At 38.9% G+C, this 25,152-nt stretch overlaps 1 protein-coding gene across 2 annotated transcripts; it reads left to right on the top strand.

Annotated features, from left to right (window-relative positions):
- Positions 1–1,953: 1,953 nt before the first annotated feature.
- Positions 1,954–23,902, top strand: LOC114824409 (probable LRR receptor-like serine/threonine-protein kinase At3g47570). Of its 2 annotated transcripts, XR_011580140.1 has the most exons (3): positions 1,954–2,316; positions 2,454–2,549; positions 23,225–23,363. XR_011580140.1 is itself a non-coding variant. In XM_070820667.1 (2 exons), exons 1-2 carry the CDS (start codon positions 21,166–21,168, stop codon positions 23,635–23,637), a joined length of 2,034 nt encoding a protein of 677 aa, XP_070676768.1. In that variant the 3' UTR covers positions 23,638–23,902. The 2 variants fall into 2 exon arrangements, 1 of the variants encoding a protein (XP_070676768.1); XM_070820667.1 differs by lacking the exons at positions 1,954–2,316; positions 2,454–2,549 and adding an exon at positions 21,166–22,786 and having other exon boundaries at positions 23,225–23,902.
- The last annotated feature ends 1,250 nt before the right edge of the window (positions 23,903–25,152 follow it).

Raw genomic sequence — 25,152 nt, 5'->3', positions numbered from 1 at the left:
TCAGTCTGACATTGACACGTGTCGTGTTTTGATTGGCTTCTGATGTTGACACATGTCGCGCTATGATTGGCTTCTGATGTCGACACGTGTCGCGCTGTGATTAGTCTCCTGGTTGGAGGGAAACTCTTCTGGGTCCTTGACAGTATAACGTTGACCGGTGCTCAGTAGTTTCGGAATTGGTCAAGTATGGTACAAACAGGTTTAAATTCATAAAAAAAAAAAAGAATTGAATACAACGGCTAGTGACTGGCTAGCCGTTGGAATTCAAATTAGAATTCAAATTAGTGTCGGTTTTAACCGACATTGTTCAAACTGATATTACACTAACATTGCTATTAGTGTCGGTTATAACCGACACTAATAATATAGTATATATTATTTCTGTCGGCTATAACTAACAGAAATAACAAAGCATTAAAAAAATAGCCAGCCCACCAGCCCTCTCCGATTCCGTGGGGCCCTCCCAGATTCCAGAGCCCTCTGGCCTAGCCCTCGGTTGGAAACAATTTTCGAATTATTTTCGGTCCTTTGACCCTCTGACCCTCTGAACCATTCGGTTGGAAATGACCTAAGCGTTAAGTAAGGGGTAGTTTCAGATTCCCCTTCCCTTAGTTTCGCCACTTTCTTCCACTTTCCACCAGACAAAGTGCGCAGGTAAGACTAAAGTCAACAAATCAATCCATAAAGCAATCTCATAATTCCACAATGATAGGACTCATCTCACACTGTTACATTGACCATTGAAACATGAAGACAAATTTAATGCAAAGTTGGTGTAAATTTGTAACCTTTAATTATGTGCCATTTTCTACATGTTATATGTTTATACAACTCATAGTACGTTGTAGGAATGATTTTTCATTTTGAAGAGACTAAAAACAGTAGCAAAGATTAGTGTAAATATAGCGCTTTTCCAAAAAAAAAAAAAAATGGCTCTTGCCTCTAGACCCCATTTGTGGATTAACCTTGGCCTTACTCTTCCATGATTCCTTAGTTGAATTTACTTAAAAACTACTGAGGATTAAACATTTAAATTTTACTTAAAATTGTATTTATTTCTGCTTCCTAAATGTGGCCACTAAATTATTTATAGCATGTTTACTTCCTTAATGAGTTGGAATTTGTTTTGGAATTATTTTCATTCTTCATTGCTCTACATTTGTTAACACATTTAAAATTTAAATTATGTGGATCTCACATTGCAACGGGTAATTCAATATACACCTAAAAATTCTGGATTAAATTGATTAGAAGAAAGAGGAGATCATGATCTCATTACCGATTTCACAAATTCCAGTGAGGAGTGAGGACACGACAATTTGTCGACAAGTAGGGCAAAGACTCCAAAGTCAACACATCAACCCAAAAAGAAACCGCACAATTCCAATTTCCACAATGTGACATAATCAATGTTTTTAAATATCGGTTTTAACATATATTCCCTCAAGTAGAAATGCTACGGAGACTCTTAAATGTAAAACTCTCAATGGACTCTCTGCCGCCTCATGTTTTTTATACAACATTTTATAATGTTAGCACGAAAATTGACGTTAAAATGTAAGGTGACTAAGAATCCATGAAGTATACTACTTTAAGAGTTTCCTTAGAATTTCACTTTCTCGAGTCTATGAAAATGAAAGTGAATTTGGTTAATATTTTTAACAAGACTTAAACATGTTTTCTGTTTTTCTTTCAAATTTTCCTCAAAAAAGATTTATTTTTTTATTTTTTTTAGTAATTACTAATTCAACAGTTTCCATTACATGATTCCCATTTTCTCATAGAAATTTCCGAGTTGATGATCGCTTTATTCCAAGTCCTTGGCCACCCCTCTTTGAATATGACTCGTTTAGTGCTAGACTTAGATTGGGTTGGTTAAGTCATAAAACTCAAGGTATATTAAAAGGAAAAGTCTTTTGTCACTTAGTAATACTAGTTAAAGATATTTCTCTTACAAGAGCTCTTAGATTCGAATATCGAGAGTGACGAGTCTGCAACCAATTTATTCTGCCCCCTTAGAGTGTGTATATATTGATTACCACTCTTGCTTTTGCTTCCTCTCCTTACTCTGCCCTCACATTTAAACCCCATCTCTCTCTCTTTCTGCATACTTCTTTTGCTTTCCGTTTCTAGTTAATAGTCTAGAGTCCACACACACCCTCCATTTCTAGCTTTGCCTTCAAAGCCTTTTCTTCTCGTGACAAGGAGGGAGCAATTATGTCACCATCCTTTTATTCATGACTGCACGGTGACTCAAGCGATTGGTCATGGAGTAGGCACTCAAAACATGCCGAAGGTTATGAAAGAAAAAAAAAGGTGACCGCTGCTTGTTTTGTTTTTGTTTTTATTTGTTTGATATTTTTGTTTAGTATGTATGATTTGGAAGAACTTTTGAAGACAGATTTGAGTGCTCTTTCATGATATTATTTGAAAATTTTCATGATGCCATTCAGCACGTAATCTGCGTCTCTTTCTCAAATACCAAAGCAATTGGTAACGAAGTAGGCACCCAAAACGTCACTGCAGCGGCCAAGGTTACGAAAAAAGAGGTGACTACCGCTTGTCTTGTTTTTGTTTATATTTGTTTGATATTTTTGTTTTGTATATATGATTTGGATGAACTTTTGAAGACAGATTGAGTGCTTTTTCATGAAATTATATTGTTTGAACAATTTTCATGATGTCATTCAACATGTAATCTGCGTCTCTTTCTCAAACATTAAGCTTCAATCTTATATGAATCTAATGAATCTTTTTGTAAGTATTTGAATAAAATACAATTCATTATTTATTAAAATAATTCCAATCCCTTAAGTTTAAAATGATGTTATTATAAATAATTGTCTCTTTAATGACAAAATTTACAATAAAAATTAAATTTCTTTCTAATTGTCTCTTTAATTATTTATTCTTACTTATTTTTCTTTTTGTTATGTATGTTCTTCTTCTTCTTCCTGCTCTAAACCCCATTTATAGATTTAGTTTTTAATTTTTATAATCTATCTATATCACAGGTAAATTGTATTTATCTATTATATGACTGATTCTTTTTTTATCATCAACTTATATCACAAATTAATGTCTTGTTTGCAGGTATATTATTTTTATATATTTTAGTTAGGTTTCATATCTCGCTTATAGATACTAAATGAATATTCATGCAGTTGTAACACCATATCTGCAAATATAATATTTATATGACTAGAATGGCCAAAGACTAACCTGTAGAAGCTCCAGAAGATGATGCCATAGTCAAAAACTCTCCTAACAAAACTCAGTGAACCTTTCCTCTCTTGCAGAAAATAATACGCTCGACTCATAATAGTTTTAAGTCCAATAATGAGCTTAGTATCTGTGACAGTAGTAGAGACCACCATATATCGAACATAATCCTAGACAAAACTAATGAGGAATCCGTATTAAAATCCATATAGGAAACTGAATATATTTCCCTGTCCAGTAGGAAAATCAATTCCAACGTCATAATACAATGCTAATACAACAAGGACTAGCATTCCTCTTTTAATAAGACTTTTCTATATCAATTGAACCTTGTATAGCTGGCCTTAATGTTTAACCTCATATTTATAATCTTATAGCAGTAACTGGGAAGGAGAAGTCATGAATGAAAATAATTCCAATTCCATGTGTTTGAAATTTCGCATATACGAGCTTTATTGAATGGACTATATTCATAAATATTAACCGCGTAGGAAAAGTGAAATTAGCATTTAATTGTTGCTCATGTTGGTTAACCCACTTAATTAGCACTTTAATTGTTGTTAGTTCTGTTGTGCTAGGATAGCACCAAAACCTTATGGAACCAACTCTTGATAACTCACAGAAAATATATCAAATGAAATGCAAGAACAAAATATTAAAGACACCAAGATTTTAACGAGGTTCATCAACAGTCAGTGTAACTGGAGTACGTCATCGGAGCAGTAGGAGCTCACCCAATAATCCACTATCAACCAAATGGGAGTTTACAAAGTGTTGGCAATCTCACAATCCAAATAACCCAATACACCCAATAGCTCTCACACACCAAAGAAACAAATAGAGGAAGAAATATCTATACATATAGCTCAAAGCTATTACAACAACAACTACTTTGGTAGATGATTACTAACCAATAAAGCAGCAGCTTCTTCTTTCTTTTTGGGCTCTCTGCAACTCTCCTTGCTCTCGGTAGCTCTAACTTCTCTCTTCAGAAAAATGAGCCCTCTTTTCTTCTCCTCCTTTCTTCTACCCGAAAACCAAATAATTATGGCTTTAAAAAAGCCACAAAACAAGGAAACATAATCATGTTGTCCTTTCCCTTTTTTAATTTGTTTTGTTGTCCACTTTTTTTCTTTATAATTTTTTATAGCCAAAAGTTGGCCACTTGGCCACATACTCCAACAATTTCCACCTTGGCCAAGTTCCGAAATCACCATGATAAGCCAACCAACACAAAAATACTCCCAAACACTCCCAAACACTAGCAAGAGAACAACTCATGCAGAGCCAAATGCTCCAAAACTCCTACTGCTCAACGCCTTCTTTATATAGGCAAAATATGAGCCAAGTTCAAGCAATGAACAAACTTGGCTACACCAACAACCTTAGTCAACATATCAGCGGGGTTGTCTTTAGTTGGAATCTTCTGGAGAATGATTTCCCCTTCACCAACAATTTCACGAACAAAGTGATAACGCACATCTATGTGCTTGGTCCTCGCATGATGAACCTGATACTTAGCCAAATAAATAGCACTTTGACTATCACAATGTACCTCCACCTGCTTCTGATCAACCCCCAAATCTCTAATCAGCCCATGTATCCAAATGGCCTCCTTTATAGCTTCAGCAACTGCCATATATTCAGTCTCTGTAGTAGACAAGGCAACAGACGACTGCAAAATGGACCTCCAACAAACTGGTCCTTTAGCCATAGTAAACACATAGCCTGTAGTAGACTTTCTTCCATCCAGATCACCTGCATAATCTAAATCAACATAACCAACTGCAAAATGACCAATACCAGAGTCATCTGTCTCAAAGCATAAACCAACATCTCGAGTACCATGGAGATACCTCAATATCCACTTAGCTGCTTGCCAATGCTCTTTACCTGGATTATGCATATATCGACTCACCATGCCAACTGCATAAGCAATATCCGGTCTAGAGCATACCATTGCATACATCAAACTACCAACCAAATTTGCATATGGTATATTTTTCATTTGCAGCTTCTCTTTATCAGTTTTAGGACACTGTAGAGAACTCAATTTAAAATGAGGAGCCAAAGGAGTACTAACCGGTTTGGTTGAATCATGAACTCCAAACTTCCGAATCAACTTCTCAAGGTATTGTTTTTTATTTAAACTGACCAAACCCTTCTCTCTATCTCTAGTGATCTCCATGCCAAGGATCTTCTTCTCTTCACCAAGATCCTTCATCTCAAACTCATTCTTCATTTGCTTCTTCAATTTTTCAATCTCTTCAACATTCTTTAAGGCAATCAACATATCATCAACATATATCAACAAATAAATGAAAGACCCATCTTGCAACTTCTTGAAGTACACACAATGATCATATTGACTTCTAGAATAATTTTGGCTTCTCATAAATTTATCAAACCTCAAATACCATTGCCTTGGAGATTGCTTCAAGCCATAAAGTGATTTCTTCAATTTGCAAAACAAATTCTCCATCCCTTTCACTATATACCCATCCGGTTGACACATATAAATCTCTTCATTCAAATCACCATGTAGGAAAGCCGTTTTCACATCAAGTTGCACAAGCTCAAGATCATACTGTGCAACAAGAGCTAACATAATGCGAATTGAGGAGTGTTTCACAACTGGAGAAAAGATTTCATTGTAGTCAATGCCCTCCTTTTGTGCATACCCTTTAGCAACTAATCTTGCTTTGAATCTCACATTGCTTTTCTCATCAGCATCTTCCTTCTTGGCATACACCCATTTGCAACCGATAGCTTTCTTGCCCTTAGGCAATTTAGCTAACTCCTAAGTCTTGTTCTTCAAGAGAGAATTCATCTCATCACCCATGGCATTGCACCACCTCTCCTTTTCTTCACTCTCAATAGCTTCCTCAAAATTGGATGGAATCTCATCAGTGATAATAGGAAGAGCAAAAGAAACATAGTCACTATACCGAGCTGGCTTGGTAATTTTTCTCTTTCCTCTGTTCTTGGCAATAGACTCTTGAGGTGAAACTTCATCTTCAACTTGAATAGAATTTTCAAGTTCAACTTCTTCAACATCCTCATGGTCTCCAACTTCTTCACTTGTAGTGGCTTCGACATCAGCGGAAATAGGATTTGAAGTACCAGAGGCAACTTTCTCAAGCTCCACATGTTGGACATCTTTCACATTCTTCTCAGAGACTTTGTACATACTTTCTTCATCAAATGTCACATCTCTGCTGATTACAAGTTTTTTCATCTCTGGGCACTACAACCGTAACCTTTGACACCACTACTAAAACCAAGAAAGATAGCCTTTTTGGCTCTTGGATCAAGTTTATTTTCAGGCACATGAAAATAAGCAGGTGAACCAAAAATACGGATATAGTCATAATCAGAAGAAGGTTTTCCAGTCCATACCTCCATTGGTGTCTTACCCTGAACAGCAGCTGAGGGTAACCGGTTGATGATGTGACATGCATAATTAACTGCTTCTGCCCAAAATGACTTGCTTAAACCCGACTGAGACAACATACATATAACCTTCTCAAGCAAGGTTCGATTCAATCTTTCTACAACTCCATTTTGTTGTGGAGTTCCCCGAACACTAAAATGTCTCACAATTCATTCCTCTTTGCAAACTTTAAAGAAAGGGTCGGATGTTTATTCACCATCATTATCCGATCTCAAAATCTTAATCTTTCTCCCAGTCTGGTTCTCAACCATTTTCTTCCAACTCAAGAAAATGCTCAATACCTCACTCTTGTGCTTCATAGTGTAAACCCAAGACCTTCTTGAATAATCATCAACAAAGGTCACGGACCAATGTCTACCACTCAAAGAGGGAGTCTTTGTAGGACCCCAATGCACATAATCAAGAATGCCCTTCGTCTGATGTACAACAGTACCAAACTTCACTCTAGTTTGCTTCCCCAAGACACAATGCTCGCAGAAATCAAGCTTACAAGTCGTGGCATCTTTTAGAAGACCTTTTTTCACAAGCCCTTGTAGAGCTTTCTCACCGGCATGGCCTAATCTCATATGCCACAATCTAGTAGTATCTGAATCAGATGTGCCCATATTTTCAGAGACTACAGATGCTTCACCTGTCACAGTGCTTCCCTGCAATAAATACAAATGGCCACATCTAGGAGCTTTCATCACAACAAGTGCACTATAAGTAACTTTCAATGTCTGTCCATCTGAATGAAACCTAAAACCCTTGGATTCCAAAGTACCCAAAGAAATAAGATTTTTCTTCAAATTCGGTACATACCGAACACCTGTCAACTCTTTAACCATGCCATCATGCAACTTCAACCGAACTGTACCAATCCCTTTTGTTGTGCAAGGATTGTCATCTCCCATGAACACAACTCCACCATCAAACTCTTTCAAGCTTGAAAACCAATCCTTGTGAGGAGTCATATGATGAGTACAACCCGTATCCAACACCCATTTAGTAGCACAATCAAATGATGAGGAAGTGGTTAAAGCAAAATCAGAAAAATTTGTTTCAACCTCAGCAACATTAGCTTCAGAACTTTCTTTGCCTTTGGTCTTCAACCTAGGACAATCTTTCTTCCAATGGCCCTTATTATGACAAAAGGCACATTCATCCCTTTCCAAAGGTTTTCTACCTTTAGAGTTTCCTCTAGGTCAAGACTGTGATTTTTTCTTACTAGAAGATGATCTTCTCTCCGATGATCTACCTCTAACAAATAAAGCTTCAGATGTACTATCATGATTTTTATCTCTATGCCTCATTTCATAATTCATCAAGGCATTTCACACATCTTCAAATTTCACAGTTTCTTTACCATGCATAATAGTGGTAACAAAATGCTCATAAGAGTCCGTCAATGAATTCAACAATATTAAGGCCTTATCTTCATCCTTAATATCCTCATCTAAATTTAACAAGTCGGCAATCAACTTATTAAAAGCATCAAGGTGTCTAATCATTTTTGTACCTTCTTTGTATTGGAAGCGGTAGAGCTTTTTCTTCAAGTGTAGCCGGTTCTCTGCACTTTTTGTCATATACTTGTCTTCCAATTTTTGCCACAACACACTTGCTAATGTCTCCCGCATCACAAAATACTTCTGAGTTTTTGCAAGGCACAACCGAATTGAAGAGCAAGCCCACAAATTTAATTTCTCCCATTCCGGCTTCGACATAGCTTCCGGCTTCTCTCCCAAAGCGGCAAGTAGATCTTGTTGAGCCAACACATCTTTGACCTCACATTGCCACATCCCGAAGTTGTTTGTGCCATCAAACTTTTCCACTTCGAACTTTGCATTTTGCACCGTAGTTCTTGCAAACCCGGAGCTGCTTCCAAAAGGATTCTCATCTTGCCCGTCTGACATCTTTGGCAACTAGACAGTACCCAAGAGCAACCAGTGCTCTGATACCAATTGTTGTGCTAGGATAGCACCAAAACCTTATGGAACCAACTCTTGATAACCCACAGAAAATATATCAAATGAAATGCAAGAACAAAATATTAAAGACACCAAGATTTTAACGAGGTTCCTCAACAGTCAGTGTAATTGGAGTACGTCCTCAGAGCAGTAGGAGCTCACCCAATAATCCACTATCAACCAAATGGGAGTTTACAAAGTGTTGGCAATCTCACAACCCAAATAACCCAATACACCCAATAGCTCTCACACACCAAAGAAACAAATAGAGGAAGAAATATAATGAATAATTTCTTCTCTATACATATAGCTCAAAGCTATTACAACAACTAATTTGGTAGATGATTACTAACTAATAAAGCAGCAGCTTCTTCTTTCTTTTTAGGCTCTCTGCAACTCTCCTTGCTCTCGGTAGCTCTAACTTCTCTCTTCAGAAAAATGAGCCCTCTTTTCTTCTCCTCCTTTCTTCTACCCGAAAACCAAATAATTATGGCTTTAAAAAAGCCACAAAACAGGCCACAAAACAAGGAAACATAATCATGTTGTCCTTTCCTTTTTTTAATTTGTTTTGTTGTCCACTTTTTTTCTTTATAATTTTTTATAGCCAAAAGTTGGCCACTTGGCCACATACTCCAACAAGTTCTATTCACTATTCACAAAAACTTTTTTTTTTTTTTTTTTTTTATTTACAAAAATGTTACTCTTGCCACATATTTGTACCATTATTTATTCCATTTCTCTAATAAAGATGAGACTCAAATGCATTGGCAATCCCAACCTATATTAAAGAGATGATATAAATGATGGTTCAAATAAATAATAAGTGTAAGATTATTCTTTTGTTTTTAGGGAAATGATAACGGACTCTCCCTCTACCTATGAGTTCGGCTCAAAAAATAAATGTTGTATATGGGTTCCACTAATAACACAATAAAAGGTAAAAGTTGGAATTAAAAATTTCTCTATCTTCCCTCACCCTCTCTCTCTCCTCCCACCTTCTCTCCTTCCCAATAAAACCCAGAAAATGCAAAAAATGCAACCCAATGGGGTGATCTAAAATATTGGGGTTGCCAAAAAATGCAACTCAATGGGGAGATCTAAAATTCCAAATTGTTGTCCCTCCACCTGTTGATTAAGATTGTCATAGAAACCAAAGAATTCAATTGATTGAAAAGATCAAAACTCATATCCAAATTTATCCATTATATTAAGACAAAAACAAAACCCGAACAGATACCTTCTAGTATAATATTCATGTAGAGAAAAATTTCTCTCAAAAAAAAAAAAAAACTAAAATTATTGACAAATAGATACAGCAAAACTAAAATTTATTGGAACTCCTGTAATGGAAAAGAAAACCTCATACCTGGTTTTGGTTGTGTTTTTGCTATTTATGAGAGGGATAAACAAACTGAAGAAAATAAGAAGCAATATTTACCCAAAAAAAAATCATCAAATACAACTCATTCAACCCAAGCAAATACAGATTACACAAAAAAAAAAAAAAAAAAAAAAAAAAAAACCTTCCAAGTAAATTCAAGTTTATGGGTTTAGAAAGAATACTAATGCCAAACATATAAAGAGCTACAGTAAAAAGGCACAAATTGTTTGATTTGCTTAAGCATACTTGGCTTCAACAACTTTCTTCTTCACTTATTTTACCTTCTTGTGATTGTTCACTACAATATCAACATTCACAAAGGATAATTAATTATGAAGAAAATTTGATATAGAATCAAAGATATTGAGAAAAGAAAAAGTGCAAAACCTTTGAGCTTGTTTCTAATCTCCTCACAAACATACGAAAAAGAAAAAGAAAAAAAAAATGAGTGCAAATAAAACCTTTGAATTTCAATACAATTTCCTTTGATAATATTCATATTTTCATACTTTCCGAAAATCCCAAGAAAGCTTATAACTTAACTTCATTTTACTATAGTGTAAGCATGTCCAAAAGGGAGGTTAAATGATATCATAACAAAAAAGGTGGATATAAAAAGAAAAGGAATAGTGCGTCAGACTTTTGTTGACACAAAATGTATCTTCTCTCAGAATTTTCAAGGGAAATTTGTATTATGTCTAACATATTGTTATGCAACGATATTTTGCATAAGTATAAGATCCATTTTGTTATGCAACCATATTTTATTTTACCCACTGAGGTGAGGGAATTGACCACACAGAATAAGAGTCAACCTAAAACATTTTACTTTTAACTGAAAATGATCAGTGCTAAAAAAATTGAAATCATTATTGTTCATCAAAAAAACAAAAAAGGTACACATCAGTAAACATTATATATCTTAAATACTAATATATAATCCCTTATTCATTTTAATTGTGCAGTATCTCTGTTGTTTTTCTTGTTGGTGTTTCACTATTTTTCTTAACTGTTTATTATAAATTCAATATATCTATGTTGTAGACTGAAGGGTTTAGAGCTGAGCAAACTTAGCAAAATGTTAGAAGAAGAACTACACTTGCCATCTGTTTATCATCGTTTTCTCATCCAAAACCAAATTTTAGAAAACAAATAGTCTGTAAAATTTAGAATAGGAAGAAACCTCAATTCCCTAGAATCCCACAATATTTTCAGATCGACTCTACAAATTCAAAAACCCTCTACATGCAATCACTAAAACCGATTAAATTGGTTCAAAAGAACCGGTTCTCACAACCACTTCAAAAACCAGCAAAAACAAAAACCGGAAATTGAGAGCTGTTTCTCAAAACATTAACTCCCAAAATTTCAAAATTTCAAAATTTATGGATTTGTGCAAATTCAGTTTCGTTTATTAACCTGTTTTGCTCTCTGTCTTAGAGCAATGATGGAGCATTCACGTATCAACCGTAAGCTGGTTTTGTTCAAATTCCTGCATGGGTTCATTCTTTTATGCATGAGCACTTGCCTTGAATCTACAGCACCTCGCAGTCTTACTCTGCTTGGAAATGAATCTGATCACTTGGCTCTGCTAGACTTCAAGAAAAAAATAACCGCAGATCCTTTCGATGTCATGAGCTCGTGGAATCATTCCATCCATTTCTGCAATTGGGTTGGGGTTTCTTGCCATCGTTCCACCAAAAGAGTCTTGATGTTGAACCTGATATCAAAAAAGTTGGTAGGCTCCATTCCACCTTCCGTTGGAAATCTTACTTATCTTATTGCAATCAATTTGAAAGACAACAATTTTCATGGGGGAATTCCTTCGGAAATGGGTCGTCTACAAAGCCTACAATATCTCAACCTTTCTCATAATTCCTTCCGTGAGAAAATTCCAACTAATTTGTCGCAATGCGCACAACTAAGAATGCTTAATTTGCAATACAATCATATTAAGGGGTCCATTCCGAACCAACTCAGTTCATTGTTGAATTTAGAACATCTATGGCTTTATGGTAACAATCTCACTGGAACCATCCCACCTTGGATAGGAAACTTTTCTTTGTTGAGCAGTCTTTATCTTGGCGAAAACAATTTTCAAGGAAGCATACCCAATGAGCTGGGCCTTATAACAGGCTTGGAGGAATTCGTAGTTGAGGGGAATAATCTATCTGGTATGGTTCCTTCCACAATCTATAATATTTCTTCAATATACACTTTTAGTGTTACTGAAAACCAGTTGCATGGAGAGCTACCACCAAATCTCGGCATTATGCTCCCTAACCTCGTAAAATTTTTCTGTGGTATGAACAAATTCACAGGAAATATTCCTGTATCTTTGTCAAATGCTTCTAGACTTCAAAGGTTTGATATTGCTGCAAATAAGCTCACTGGGTCAGTCCCTGGTGAAGATATCGGAAGCTTGAAGAGCTTAGTTTGGCTAAACTTTGAATCCAATCGACTGGGAAATGGAAAAAACGGTGATTTGAATTTTTTTAGTTTCTTGGCTAATTGCACTAGTTTGGAAACATTGAGTATTTTCCAAAATCATTTTGGAGGAGGAATCCCGGGTTCCCTTGCCAACCTTTCAACCCAACTAAAGTCCCTTACTCTTGGGGAAAATTTGATACATGGAAGCCTCCCTAATAGCATTGGAAATCTTATAAACTTGAACCGTCTAGGAATGGAGCGTAACTATTTGGATCATAGTGTCCCTAATGAAATTGGGAAGCTTCAAAAGTTAGTGGTACTTTTTTTGGGTGGCAACAAGTTTTCTGGGCCAATTCCGTCCTCCTTGGGTAACATCACTTCGTTAACAGAGCTCTACATGGAGGACAACGGGTTTTCTGGAAGTATACCTCCACAACAACAACAACAACAAAGCCTTTTCCCACTAAGTGGGGTCGGCTATATGAATCCTAGAACGCCATTGCGCTCGGTTTTGTGTCATGTCCTCCGTTAGATCCAAGTACTCTAAGTCTTTTCTTAGAGTCTCTTCCAAAATTTTCCTAGGTCTTCCTCTACCCCTTCGGCCCTGAACCTCTGTCCCGTAGTCACATCTTCGAACCGGAGCGTCAGTCGGCCTTCTTTGCACATGTCCAAATCACCGGAGCCGATTTTCTCTCATCTTTCCTACAATTTCGGCTACTCCTGCTTTACCTCGGATATCCTCATTCCCAATCTTATCATTTCTCGTGTGCCCACACATCCCACGAAGCATCCTCATCTCCGCTACACCCATTTTGTGTACGTGTTGATGCTTCACCGCCCAACATTCTGTGCCATACAACATCGCTGGCCTTATTGCCGTCCTATAAAATTTTCCCTTGAGCTTCAGTGGCCTACGACGGTCACACAACACGCTGGATGCACTCTTACACTTCATCCATCCAGCTCGTATTCTATGGTTGAGATCTCCATCTAATTCTCCGTTCTCTTGCAAGATAGATCCTAGGTAGCGAAAACGGTCGCTTTTTGTGATCTTCGCTAGATTGCTCCGGTCATTAGTGTGGATAAGTATATAAATGGATAGAGATAGGAAAGCAAACACAAGATGTACGTGGTTCACCCAGATTGGCTACGTCCACGGAATAGAAGAGTTCTCATTAATTGTGAAGGGTTTACACAAGTACATAGGTTCAAGCTCTCCTTTAGTGAGTACAAGTGAATGATTTAGTACAAATGACATTAGGAAATATTGTGGGAGAATGATCTCGTAATCACGAAACTTCTAAGTATTGGAGTGTGGTGTCGTCTTGACTTGCCTTATCTGTCTCATAGGTAGATGTGGCATCTTCTCTGGAAATACTCTTCCTCCATCCAGGGGTGGTATCTTTAACTGGTGGAGATGCACAAGGTAATGTATCAATTTCACTTGAAGCTTACTTGTAGTTTCAGGCTTGGTCAAGCGCGATACAAACCATGTAGTAGGAGTCCCCCAAGTCGCCGAGCTAGGGGGTCTGCTGAAAGAGGTGACAGACAAGGTAAGCAATCAGAGCTCCGACTGATTGTTCACCTTCTCCCCATCTTGCAGCAGCATGAAGGATAAAGAGAAGAAAAATGAGAAGAGATGATATGAGATACTTTTGCTTTTGAAGAAGTAACTTTCCACAGGCTTATTCTTGAACTGAGCTGGAGGGTTTTCTGGTTTCCTCCAGAGTATAAGGCCGACTGAAGAATTTGAGGGTCAAAACAAGTCCATCAAATCTAGGGTACGTTCCACCCTGCTGATATGGGATACTTTTGCTTTTGACAGAGTAATGGATGTATCGGCACGTGTGCTGTTACGCTTGTCTCCACATGCTTCCTTGTATCCTTCGCACTTGCCCTATCTGTTCCTCAAGCAGATGCGGAATCTTCCCTGGAAACATAAGATGTTGAAGATGAGTCCTCGAGAGCAATGCCAGGTAAGTAATCAGGTAAGGGGTTCCAGGCAGTCAGTTCCTGGCTGGAAGCTTGATTCCAAGTGCTGACTGATTGCTCTCTTTCTCCTTGTCTTGCAGGTAAAAACAAGGCCAAAGGAAAAGACAGGGAAAAAGCATGATATGGGATACTCTTGCTTTTAACCCTGATGATATGAGATATTCTTGCTCTAGTATAGCTTGTTTGCAGAGGTATTATCGGGGGGAAAGAAAGCTGAATATTTCGAAAGGCTTCGTTGGGAGTGCCCTCTCAGATATGATGAAGGGTTGGGCATTTTTGCAGGTCTGCCTGTCCGTTGGGGATGGGGGTCGACATATATAGGAGTCTCCCTAACAACAAGTAGTAATGCTATTCCTTTACCCTGCTTGGTCATAGCACGGTAGTGGGAGCTGCCAGTTTCACATTTTTTAACTCTGTCAGAGCACTTTTGAAAAAGTGGTCTGTGGTATCTGGCTCTCGAGATTCGGAGAACGATGTCTCTTCGATTTTTGAGAAAGCAATCATGCTGGGGGTCTGGCTCTCGAGATTCGGAGAGCAGTGTCTCTTCGATTTTTGAGGAAGTAATCATGTTGGGAGTCTGGCTCTCGAGATTCGGAGGGCGGCCTCTTCGATTTTGGAGCAAGCAATCTTGTTGGGAGTGTTGTCTCGAATGTGAGTAAAGGTTGGGCATGTTTGCTAGTCTACCTTGCCACGAAGCACAAAGGTTGACACACAGGGACTTTCCAATTATCCAGCAATGGTACTGTTCCTTTACCCTCTCTTCGATTTTGAGAAAGTAGTCATGTTGGGAGTTTGGCTCTCGAGATTCGGAGAACGGTGCCTCTTCGATTTTGGAGCAAGCAATCTTGTTGGGAGTGTTTTCTCGAATGTGAGTAAAGGTTGGGCATGTTTGCTAGTCTACCTTGCCACGAAGCACAGAGGTTGACACACAGGGACTTTTCAATTATCCAGCAGTGGTACTGTTCCTTTACCCTTGTGGGTAATAATATGGTAGCTAGACCTTCAAAATTTATGTGTCTAAACTTTGTTAGTGCTGTTTCTTTGCTATTCTTTTACCTTTCTTGGTCAGAGCGATGTAGTGGGAGCTGCAAGCTTCACGTGCTCAACTTTGGCAGAGAACTTTGGCAAAGTTATCTGTGGTACCCATGAGCTATTGTTGCGTGTGGGAAGTGGGTGATTGAACAGTAAGATTCATGTGCTTTCTACTTCACCAGAAGTCTTCGACAGAATGCCCATAATTTCTGCAAAGCTGAGTGTGCGTGTGACAGGTGCTGACAAGGCTAGAAAAGTAGGTGCCTCTTCGATTTCTGAGATCGGCCCTCGTGGTCTCTGAGCAGCCCAGCTTTTGAGAAAGCGAGCGCCTCTTCGATTGATTCGGAGAACGATGCCTCATCGATTTTTGAGAAAGCAATCATGCTGGGGGTCTGGCTCTCGAAGATTCGGGGAGTAGTGTCTCTTCGATTTTTGAGAAAGTAATCATGTTGGGAGTCTGGCTCTCGAGATTCGGAGGGCGGTGCCTCTTCGATTTTGGAGCAAGCAATCTTGTTGGGAGTGTTTTCTCGAATGTGAGTAAAGGTTGGGCATGTTTGCTAGTCTACCTTGCCACGAAGCACAGGGGTTGACACACAGGGACTTTCCAATTATCCAGCAATGGTACTGTTCCTTTACCCTCTCTTCGCAATCTTATTGGGAGTGTTTTCTCGAATGTGAGTAAAGGTTGGGCATGTTTGCTAGTCTACCTTGCCGCGAAGCACAGAGGTTGACACACAGGGACTTTCCAATTATCCAGCAATGGTACTGTTCCTTTACCCTTGTGGGTAATAATATGGTAGCTAGACCTTCAAAATTTATGGGTCTAAACTTTGTTAGTGCTGTTTCTTTGCTATTCTTTTACCCTTCTTGGTCAGAGCGATGTAGAGGGAGCTGCAAGCTTCACGTGCTCAACTTTGGCAGAGAACTTTGGCAAAGTTATCTGTGGTACCCATGAGCTATTGTTGCGTGTGGGAAGTGGGTGATTGAACAGTAAGATTCATGTGTTTTCTACTTCCCCAGAAGTCTTCGACAGAATGCCCATAATTTCAGCAAAGCTGAGTGTGCGTGTGACAGGTGCTGACAAGGCTGGAAAAGTAGGTGCCTCTTCGATTTCTGAGATCGGCCCTCGTGGTCTCTGGGGAGCCCAGCTTTTGAGAAAGCGAGCGCCTCTTCGATTTCTGAGATCGGCCTTCGTGGTCTTTGAGCAGCCCAACTTTTGAGAAAGCAAACGCCTCTTCGATTTCTGAGATCAACCCTCGTGATCTCTAAGCAGCCCAGCTTTTGAGAAAGCAAACGCCTCTTCGATTTCTGAGCAGGCGCCTCTTCGATTTCTGAAGCTCCGTCGAGTGCAGATTTTTATAGGGGCTGGCATTAAGTTCCAAAGCACACTTGAATCTCCACCAGTAGAAGCTTCATTCTTGCACTTCTAAGATCTTGATTTGTCCGACCTCTTCTCTCTTCAACACCTTTGAAAATGTCTGGCCCCTCCGACCGTCGTTTTGACTTGAACCTTGTTGAAGAGGCAGCCCCGCCTTCTCCAGACAACATATGGCGCCCATCCTTCGTCTCCCCTACTGGTCCTCTTACCGTTGGGGATTCCGTGATGAAGAATGATATGACCGCTGCGGTGGTGGCCAGGAACCTTCTCACTCCCAAAGATAACAGACTACTTTCCAAACGGTCTGATGAGTTAGCTGTTAAGGATTCGCTGGCTCTCAGTGTTCAGTGTGCAGGTTTTGTGTCTAATATGGCCCAACGCCTATTTGCTCGAACCCGCCAAGTTGAATCATTGGCGGCTGAAGTGATGAGTCTCAAACAGGAGATTAGAGGGCTCAAGCATGAGAATAAACAGTTGCACCGGCTCGCACATGACTATGCTACAAACATGAAGAGGAAGCTTAACCAGATGAAGGAAACTGATGGTCAGGTTTTACTTGATCATCAGAGATTTGTGGGTTTGTTCCAAAGGCATTTATTGCCTTCGTCTTCTGGGGCTGTACCGCGTAATGAAGCTCCAAATGATCAACCTCTGATGCCTCCTCCTTCTAGAGTTCTGTCCAGTACTGAGACTCCAAATGATCCCCCTCCGGTGCCTTCTCTTTCTGGGGCTCTACCGACTGCTGAGACTTCTCCTAAGCAACCTTTGTGAAGGCTCTCTCTTGTGTGTTTATTTTGACTCATGTATATGTACATATTTGTAGCTTATCGGGGATATCAATAAATAAGCTTTCCTTCATTTCAACGTATTGTGTTAAATACACCAAAGCCTTCTTCGCTAAGTTCTTTGAATTTTCTTTTGTTGAAGCTTGTATGTTGAAGCTTTCTGAGTGGAGCATGTAGGTTGGGGTAGTGTTCCCTTAATTTTCCGAGTGAGGAAAACTTCTCGGTTGGAGACTTGGAAAATCCAAGTCACTGAGTGGGATCGGCTATATGAATCTTAGAACGTCATTGTGCTCGATCCTGTGTCATGTCCTTCGTTAGATCCAAGTACTCTAAGTCTTTTCTTAGAGTCTCTTCCAAAGTTTTCCTAGGTCTTCCTCTACCCCTTTGGCCCTGAACCTCTGTCCCATAGTCGCATCTTCTAATCGGAGCGTCAATAGGCCTTCTTTGCACATGTCCAAACCACCGTAACCGATTTTCTCTCATCTTTCCTTCAATTTCGGCTACTCCTACTTTACCCCGGATATCCTCATTCCTAATCTTATCCTTTCTCGTGTGCCCACACATCCAACGAAGCATCCTCATCTCCGCTACACCCATTTTGTGTACGTGTTGATGTTTCACCGCCCAACATTCTGTGCCATACAGCATCGCCGGCCTTATTGCCGTCCTATAAAATTTTCCCTTGAGCTTCAGTGGCATACGGCGGTCACATAACACGCCGGATGCACTCTTCCACTTCATCCATCCAGCTTGTATTCTATGGTTGAGATCTCCATCTAATTCTCCGTTCTTTTGCAAGATAGATCCTAGGTAACGAAAACGGTCGCTCTTTGGTATTTCTTGATCTCCGATCCTCACCCCTAACTCGTTTTGGCCTCCATTTGCACTGAACTTGCACTCCATATATTCTGTCTTTGATCGGCTTAGGCGAAGACCTTTAGATTCCAACATTTCTCTCCAAAGGTTAAGCTTTGCATTTACCCCTTCCTGAGTTTCATCTATCAACACTATATCGTCTGCGAAAAGCATACACCAAGGAATATCATCTTGAATATGTCCTGTTAACTCATCCATTACCAACGCAAAAAGGTAAGGACTTAAGGATGAGCCTTGATGTAATCCTACAGTTATGGGAAAGCTTTCGGTTTGTCCTTCATGAGTTCTTACGGCAGTCTTTGCTCCTTCATACATATCCTTTATAGCTTGGATATATGCTACTCGTACTCCTTTTTTCTCTAAAATCCTCCAAAGAATGTCTCTTGGGACCCTATCATACGCTTTTTCCAAATCTATAAAGACCATGTGTAAATCCTTTTTCCCATCTCTATATCTTTCCATCAATCTTTGTAAGAGATAGATTGCCTCCATGGTTGAGCGCCCTGGCATGAACCCGAATTGGTTGTCCGAAACCCGTGTCTCTTGCCTCAATCTATGCTCAATGACTCTCTCCCAGAGCTTCATTGTATGACTCATTAGCTTAATACCCCTATAGTTCATGCAATTTTGTACGTCGCCCTTATTCTTGTAGATAGGCACCAAAGTGCTCGTTCGCCACTCATTTGGCATCTTCTTCGTTTTCAAAATCCTATTGAAAAGGTCAGTGAGCCATGTTATACCTGTCTCTCCCAAAAGTTTCCACACTTCGATTGGTATATCGTCTGGGCCTATTGCTTTTTTATGCTTCATCTTCTTCAAAGTTACAACCACTTATTCCTTCCGGATTCGACGATAAAAATAGTAGTTTCTACACTCTTCTGAGTTACTCAACTCCCCTAAAGAAGCACTCATTTCATGTCATTCATTGAAAAGATTATGAAAATAACCTCTCCATCTGTCTTTAACCGCGTTCTCTGTAGCAAGAACCTTTCCATCCTCATCCTTGATGCACCTCACTTGGTTTAGGTCCCTTGTCTTCTTTTCCCTTGCTCTAGATAGTTTATAGATATCCAACTCTCCTTCTTTAGTATCTAGTCGTTTATACATATCGTCGTAAGTCGCTAACTTAGCTTCTCTGACAGCTTTCTTCGCCTCTTGCTTCGCTTTTCTATACCTTTCACCATTTTCATCGGTCCTCTCCTTGTATAAGGCTTTACAACATTCCTTCTTAGCCTTCACCTTTGTTTGTACCTCCTCATTCCACCACCAAGATTCCTTTTGGTGTGGGGCAAAGCCCTTGGACTCTCCTAATACCTCTTTTGCTACTTTTCGGATACAACTAGCCATGGAATCCCACATTTGGCTAGCTTCCCCCTCTCTATCCCACACACATTGGGTGATTACCTTCTCTTTGAAAATGGCTTGTTTTTCTTCTTTTAGATTCCACCATCTAGTCCTTGGGCACTTCCAAGTCTTGTTCTTTTGTCTTACTCTTTTGATATGTACATCCATCACCAACAAGCGATGTTGATTAGCCACGCTCTCTCCTGGTATAACTTTGCAATCCTTACAAGTTATACGATCCCCTTTCCTCATTAGAAGAAAATCTATTTGTGTTTTTGACGACCCACTCTTGTAGGTGATCACATGTTCTTCTCTCTTCTTAAAGAAGGTGTTGGCTAAGAAGAGATCATATGCCATTGCAAAATCCAAGATAGCTTCCCCATCCTCGTTTCTCTCCCCAAAACCATGGCCACCATGAAAACCTCCATAGTTGCCTGTCTCCCTGCCCACGTGTCCATTTAAATCTCCTCCTATAAATAACTTCTCCGTCTGAGCAATTCCTTGCACCAAGTCTCCAAGATCTTCCCAAAATTTCTCCTTTGAACTCGTATCCAACCCTACTTGAGGTGCGTACGCACTAATCACATTGATAAGTTCTTGTCCTATTACAATCTTGATTGCCATGATTCTATCTCCTACCCTCTTGACATCTACAACATCTTGTACCAAGGTCTTGTCCACGATGATGCCAACACCGTTTCTCGTTCTATTTGTGCCCGAATACCAAAGTTTAAACCCTGAGTTTTCTAGATCCTTTGCCTTACTACCAACCCACTTAGTTTCTTGTAGGCACATAATATTTATCCTTCTCCTCACCATAACTTCCACTACTTCCATAGATTTTCCCGTTAAGGTTCCTATATTCCACGTTCCTAAACGCATTTTGCTCTCTTGAACTCTACCCTTCTGTCCTAGCTTCTTCACCCTCCCCCGTCTAATAGGATCAAAGTACTTCTTTTGTGTGTCCCGGGTAAAGTTGATAGGAGCATATGCTCCCAAACAACTTTGAGTGGAGTCGTTCGAAAAGAAGTTTCTATGGCCCCCTTGCTCATTTAACACTGCATCCGGGTGCCGATGGAGATACAGCGACCCTTGCTCACTTATCACTGTGCTCGGGCCACACAGCGCGCCACTTACGGGTGACGCCCTAGCTTTAGCGCGATTTTGTTCTGGATTCATTTTCATAAGGATTCGACGTGATCATGGAGTGCCGGCTGTTGACTACCTGACGCCCTCCCCCTCCAATCGAAGTGTGGAAACTTTTGGGAGAGACAGGTATAACATGGCTCACTGACCTTTTCAATAGGATTTTGAAAACGAAGAAGATGCCAAATGAGTGGCGAACGAGCACTTTGGTGCCTATCTACAAGAATAAGGGCGACGTACAAAATTGCATGAACTATAGGGGTATTAAGCTAATGAGACATACAATGAAGCTCTGGGAGAGAGTCATTGAGCATAGATTGAGGCAAGAGACACGGGTTTCGGACAACCAATTCGGGTTCATGCCAGGGCGCTCAACCATGGAGGCAATCTATCTCTTACGAAGATTGATGGAAAGATATAGAGATGGGAAAAAGGATTTACACATGGTCTTTATAGATTTGGAAAAAGCGTATGATAGGGTCCCAAGAGACATTCTTTGGAGGATTTTAGAGAAAAAAGGAGTACGAGTAGCATATATCCAAGCTATAAAGGATATGTATGAAGGAGCAAAGACTGCCGTAAGAATTCTGGAAGTATACCTCCAAGTCTTGGAAATTGCCGACAATTATTTGACTGGTTCACTGCCAAGTGAAGTAGGCGATTTGGTACATCTCACAATGCTAAATATATCAAACAAGTTATCAGGTGAAATCCCCAGCACCCTCGGCAGATGTGTTAGTTTGGAGTTCCTGTACTTGGAAGCCAATAAATTTGAAGGAAAAATTCCTCAGTCTTTTAAGGATTTAAGAGCCTTGGAAGAACTGTACATTTCAGACAATAACTTATTTGGACAGATTCCTGAATTCATAGGCAAGCTTGAAGCTCTAAAATATCTCAATCTTTCATATAATAATTTCGAGGGTGAGTTGCCTAAAGAAGGGATTTTTTCAAATGCTAGTAGTGTCTCAGTTGTTGGAAATCATAGATTATGTGGTGGCATCCCACAATTACATCTACACCCATGCCCCAAAAATTCGCAGCATTCATCTCGTGGACTGCTTTCCTCAAAGGTAGTCATCCCAATAGCTTGTGCACTAGCATTCATAATTGTTGGATCGTGCTTCTTTATTGCTTGTTCAATGCTCAAAAAGTCAAGAGATAGACATGCAACTACACGCTCTTATAAGGATTGGAAATCAAGCGTATCCTATTCAGAACTCGTTAAATCAACTAATGGGTTCTCTGTGGATAATCTGATTGGTTCAGGAAGTTTCGGTTCTGTTTATAAAGGGGTAATTCCTAGTGATGGAACAATAGTTGTTGTTAAGGTATTAAACCTTCAACAAGAAGGAGCTTCTAAGAGTTTCATTGATGAATGCAAAGCTTTAGGAAGTGTTAGGCACCGTAATCTTCTCAAGATCATAACAACATGCTCAAGCATTGATAATCAATGCAAGGACTTCAAAAGTCTAGTTTTCGAGTTCATGGAAAATGGAAGTCTAGACTCATGGTTGTATCCAAGATGTGAGGAGGAATCTCCAAATAAAAGATTGAGTTTTATGCAAAGATTGAACATTGCCATTGATGTTGCTTCTGCATTAGATTATCTCCACCACCATTGTGAAACGTCTATTGTTCATTGTGATCTAAAGCCAAGCAATGTACTTCTTGATGAAGATCTGGTAGCCCATGTTGGGGATTTTGGTTTAGCAAGGCTCCTCTTTGAAACATCAAATGATTCCTCCTTTAGTCAAACCATGTCATCTCAGTTGAAGGGTTCTATAGGCTACATTCCTCCAGGTATGAATAATGAGTTTCTTTTTTCTGTTCCTAATAACTTATTACTAAATTAGCTAATTAATTCTTATTTTTAACAAACAAAAAATCATAACATAAAAATTTGTAACGACGTTATTGATTTGTAAAAGTCAAATTGCATTTGCATATGATATCTTAGTTTATAATGTCATGGCTAATCGAATTCCACATTGACTTCATGAATCGTACTTAGAAAATGTTAATAAACTTTATCCTTAGAATTGATTGAATGAACGTCTATAAAATACAAGTCTGGATACTCAGCTAAGTTAAGGTTTGATTAATTAGAAGTAACACTAAAGGGATTAGTTTACTGAGTAATTAACCATGCTAACTTACAACCAACTAATTCTTAAAGTGCTTTGTTGAGCTGGACTATGAGTGCTATAATAAGATACACATGTTTGCTAACAATGGCAGAGTATGGCATGGGAGGCCAAGTTTCAATTCTGGGAGATGTTTACAGCTACGGGATAATGTTGCTAGAAATATTCACCGGAAAAAGGCCCACTGATGACATGTTCAAAGATGGTCTAAACATTTACCAATTCACAGCCATGGCTTTGCCTGACCATGTGATGGACGTTGTTGACCCTTCATTGCTCATTGACCTCAAAGCAAATGATGATGTTAACGATGACATAGTACGAGAAAGAGTTACGCCCAGACGTAACTATCATGGTCCAAACAAGGCGAAGAAATTAGAGGAATGCTTGGTTGCAGTGATGCAGATAGGATTCAATTGTTGTGCGATATCACCAAGAAAGCGGATGCTTATGGATGTGGTTGTCGGAAAAATGAGTGCCATTAGGGACTCATACCTCAAAATTTAAGAAAAGACTGAAGGACAAAGCAATGTTGCTCAAAGGGGAATGGGCATCGCTGAGAAGAACGTTTTCCACTCTGTACTCACCAAAGATGTTCGACCTTTGCCGCTCTGCTGCTTCACATGAGAAGGCATTGCTGTTTTGTGGTTTTTGTTTCTCTTTTTCTTTTTCATGTTATATTGCTTTTAACTTTGCCTTGACGATGTTGTGTATGTTAAAATTGAACATAGTACTTTCGTTTGTATGTTCTATTTCAAATTCGTACTGACTATTTCTTATTGTATATGTATGAATTGGAGGAACAATGAAGGGTGAGCAGTGTGCTTTAAATCTGAAGGCCGAAAACTGAGAGAAGTGTGTGAGAAGTAAAAATGAGTGTATAGGTAACAATACCCATTATTTGTAGCGTGCTTGCTTCCTTGTAAGGAATTGGATTTATAGTGTGCATGCTTTCTTACTTTAAATTTTAATTTTTATTAGTAGGTTAAACAGTTAGTTATTAGTGGGGATAAGAATTGGCACAATTAAGTCACATCAACATTTTATATTGATTTTTTTGTAGAGACAACAAGACAAAAAGCATAGTGTGAGGGGAGGAGAGGGAAGATGATGTGAATAGGATGAGAGATAATCATACTCTTAATATGAAACCATAGAGATGAGAGTAATTCAGCAGGTGGGCCATGTATCCTAATTTTCATTTGATTTTTAGTTTCTAAATTTTATTTAAATGTATATGTGGTATGATAAATTTTGTATTTTTAAGGGATCAATTATTGAGTTTGATGTGCTTAAAATTCATACGTTAATATTTAAAAAGTGAAAATTTAATTTGACAGAGACCATACAGAGTCACATTTGAAAAAATCTCCTTAGCATTTCTATAAATTAAATTGGTCCCCAAATTCCAGTGTGGACATGACAAATTCTCGATAAGTAGGGCAAGACTTCAGAGTTCATAAGTCAACTAGTAAACCCAAAACTCACAATTCCAATTTCTACAATGTGACTTGTTTTTTGTTTTTGTTTTTGTTTTTGTTTTTTTTTTTTTGGACAAGAAACGATAGACTGGTATTTCATTGAATTTCACAAACAATTACACAAGATGCCAATCGGGTACATAAGCTTCAGTGATCAAGAAATTGGTTGGAGTAAATTTGTGCAAGTAAACAAACAATAAACCCCTAAATGGCTAACACAAGCATTGCCTTACCCTACAAGATGTCTCCAGTTCAAATTTGTCACAAAAGCACGATAGACGCAACAAATTAACACTGGCAAACACATAGGTCATCGCACAAGTGTGAAGCCACATAAAGTCATCGCAAGCGAGATCACAATAAATCATCGTTGAAAGACGAGACTACATATCAATCGTATAAAGCAAAGACAAATCCAGCAACCACAAAACACGCGACCACAATTTACAGGGGGAGGTAACAAAACCAACTACATACTACTCCGAGAATGAAAGGACCACCGATCAATTCATCTCAACGACCAAGACCCAAACCAGGACCA

The sequence above is a fragment of the Malus domestica genome, chromosome 04 (genome assembly GCF_042453785.1).
Source record: "Malus domestica chromosome 04, GDT2T_hap1".
NCBI lineage: Eukaryota > Viridiplantae > Streptophyta > Magnoliopsida > Rosales > Rosaceae > Malus > Malus domestica.
This window is presented reverse-complemented; position numbering and strand designations above follow the sequence as displayed.